Below are 2,822 nucleotides of genomic sequence, written 5' to 3'. Positions count from 1 at the left end.
TTTGTCATAGCTTTTTCCCCAAATGTTGCAAATGCAAATTTCTGTACCCCAGCTGGCACCTGCTGAGAGCATGTGCAAAGCAGAGGCATTTGCAGGGACACACACTCACGATTAGAAAACTGCCCAGGCTAGAAAGGCACTATGTAAACTTCATATCTGTTGAATATATAATATGGATTGGGTAACTTAGAAAATTAAAAAAAATTTCTTGGCTGGGTATTGCTTTATAATTTTGAACCATTTGTGATACTTCTGGTCTATTTAGTGGAAGTCGCTTAGTCGTGTCCAGCTCTTGGCAACCCCATGGACTGTGGTCCATGAAATTCTCTAGGCCAGGATACGGGAGTGGTTAGCCTTTCCCTTCTCCAGGGGATATTCCTAACCTAGGGATTGAACCCAGGTCTCCCACATTGCAGACAGATTCTTTACCAGCTGAGCCACAAGGGAAGCCCTTTGGTCTATTTGGAGCATCTCTTATGGTCCAAGATCTCAGAGGGTGAGGCCTGGGCTCTTGCGTTTAAGTAACTCTCCAGGTAATGTCTATGCATTTCAACATTTTGGGACTATGACTTTGGCATAAATATTTGTAAGTATGTTTCTTAAAATTGTTTGTTGGAACACTTCCTTTACAAATGCATTAAATTTTTTTTTTTTTCAGAAAATTTGGAAAATGTGAAATAAGAAGAAGGAAGGCAAAATCAGGCCTAGAACCAGTCTATCTACTATACTTCCCCATGTATCTCATTCAATTTCCTTTTCTTTTAAAATGTATGTGTGGTATATGTAGGGCTTTCTAGATGGCTCAGTGATAAAGAACCTGCCTGCAATTCAGGAGACGCAGGAAACATGGGTTTGATCCCTGGTTTGGAAAGATCCCCTGGAGGAGGGCATGGCAACCCACTCCAGTATTCTTGCCTGGAGAATCCCGTGGACAGAGGAGCCTGGCAGGCTACAGTCCATAGGGTCACAGAGTCATTCATGACTGAAATAATTGCACACACACAAGAATGTATTTATTCAAAGACACGTGTGCACTTAGCTGAAAAGTCAGTGCATATCAAAAGGCTTCAAAGAATAGCACTCATTTCCTGCTCTGTTTGTATCTGCTCTCCATAGCCCTGCATTGAGAACTCAATGGTTGTTTCTTCTGTATTTACTTCATACTGATTCATAGCATGCTTATGTTACTGTGTAGTATTTACCCATTCAGACACCATCTCTTGGCTCCCTGTAGTTGAAGAATTAGCTCCTTACATGCTCCTCCCTTCTGTCTGCTTTTCTGTTCCCCATCCTCCCAAAATCACAGTTGAGGGGTAAATTAATGTCCCATCTCTTTACTGCTCGATTACACTCATGAAGTAAAATTCATATTTTATGGCAAAAAGAGGAAAAATTTAAACACAGTTGTTTTTCTCTGCCCTTCAACCCCCTCTCTCCCACACTGTGCATTGTGTACTGCACTATGCGTCAACCAAACCTCCTCCGCGGGCAGAAATACCTGCTCAGCCATAAAGAGCAACATTCTTCCAGCATCAACAGGACAACTCCTTAAAAGATAGCATTCCTTCTTGATCTTGCAAGGGGCCATGGTGACGCTGAGATCTGGATTGTGTAAACTGTCAATAATCCGTCATCTGATGTACAACCCTCTGTCTCAAGAAACTTATATAACCGTGCCTTGACTTCTAACGGGTGGAACAATTCCCACGCTTTCAGAGATGCTCTTCCAGGGTTATAATCCTCCGTTTGGCTCAAATACAATTTTCCCTTTCTTTCTTAGATTGACTAATTAATTCTTTGACATCACATCATGTTTTGCTTTTCCTGGTTTTAATCATTGTCTTCATTTTCTGTGGATCTACCAAAATATAAACATTTTTTCCCCCTAAGCACTTCAACAGAAATTTCCAACAAGATGCTTTTTTTTTTTTTTTTTTACTTTTATTTGCATTTATTTTTTGCGGCATTTATTCCCGGGCCATAAGTTTTTGTTTCTTCAGTTTCTTCTGGGATATCTTTTTCTTCTGTGCAACCTCCTCTTCTGGTTTAGGAACAATCTGTTCTTTTTCAGTAAGGATCATCTCAATGTGGCAGGGAGAGCTCATGTAGGGGTTGATCCGACCGTGAGCTCTGTAAGTCCTGCGTCGCATCTTGGGGGCTTTGTTCACTTGGATGTGCTCAATGACCAGAGAATCTACATCTAAGCCCTTAAGTTCAGCATTACTCTCTGCATTTTTGAGCATGTGTAGTAAAAATTCAGCACTCTTTTTGGGCCATCGACCCTGAGTCCAGCCCCACTGTTTGGCCTGTGCACACCTGCCAACTCCACCGTTGTAGCGGCGGAACGGCACACACTGCTTCTTTAACGTGACGTCCTTCAGATACTTGGTGGCTTTTCGGATATGCATACCCTTTATGGCCTGGGCGGTTTCACGAGTGTTATTTTGTGGGGTTTTCTGGGTCAAGTGAATAGCGCACCATTTTTAGGAGTCACCTCAGGCCGCTTACCGGAAAAGCCAAGATGCTTTTTATAATGGTGTCTCCAAGGGCTCGACAAATCGCACAGGCCTCCAGCCCCGTGCTTCCTTGAGTCCCCATCCTCTGTGGTCTGCTTCCACTGGTTGTGGTCATCGGGCTTGGGGCACACAGGCCTTCCGGTGCTGTCCCTCTACTGCTCAGCTATCTTCCATTTTCTCTGTTCTTATTTTCCAGAACTTGTATTAGAAGTGAGGCCGACTTGGTTGATCCCCTGTTTCTCCCTGCCTCCTCTGTTCCCTACCTCCCTGTAATTTTCCATCTCCATTTCTTTTGTTTGAGCTTTC

The 2,822-nt window shown here is 43.2% G+C and overlaps 1 protein-coding gene across 1 annotated transcript; it reads right to left on the bottom strand.

Moving 5' to 3' along the window:
• Positions 1-1,950: 1,950 nt before the first annotated feature.
• Positions 1,951-2,516, bottom strand: LOC101104815 (large ribosomal subunit protein uL22-like). The gene has a single exon (XM_042244072.2). It carries the CDS (start codon positions 2,406-2,408, stop codon positions 1,968-1,970), a length of 441 nt encoding a protein of 146 aa, XP_042100006.1. The 5' UTR covers positions 2,409-2,516; the 3' UTR covers positions 1,951-1,967.
• Positions 2,517-2,822: the final 306 nt, after the last annotated feature.

Source organism: Ovis aries, chromosome 2 (genome assembly GCF_016772045.2).
Source record: "Ovis aries strain OAR_USU_Benz2616 breed Rambouillet chromosome 2, ARS-UI_Ramb_v3.0, whole genome shotgun sequence".
In the NCBI taxonomy this organism is placed as follows: Eukaryota; Metazoa; Chordata; class Mammalia; order Artiodactyla; family Bovidae; genus Ovis; species Ovis aries.
The sequence above is the reverse complement of the archived record's forward strand: the minus strand, read 5'-3'. Positions and strand labels throughout refer to the sequence as shown.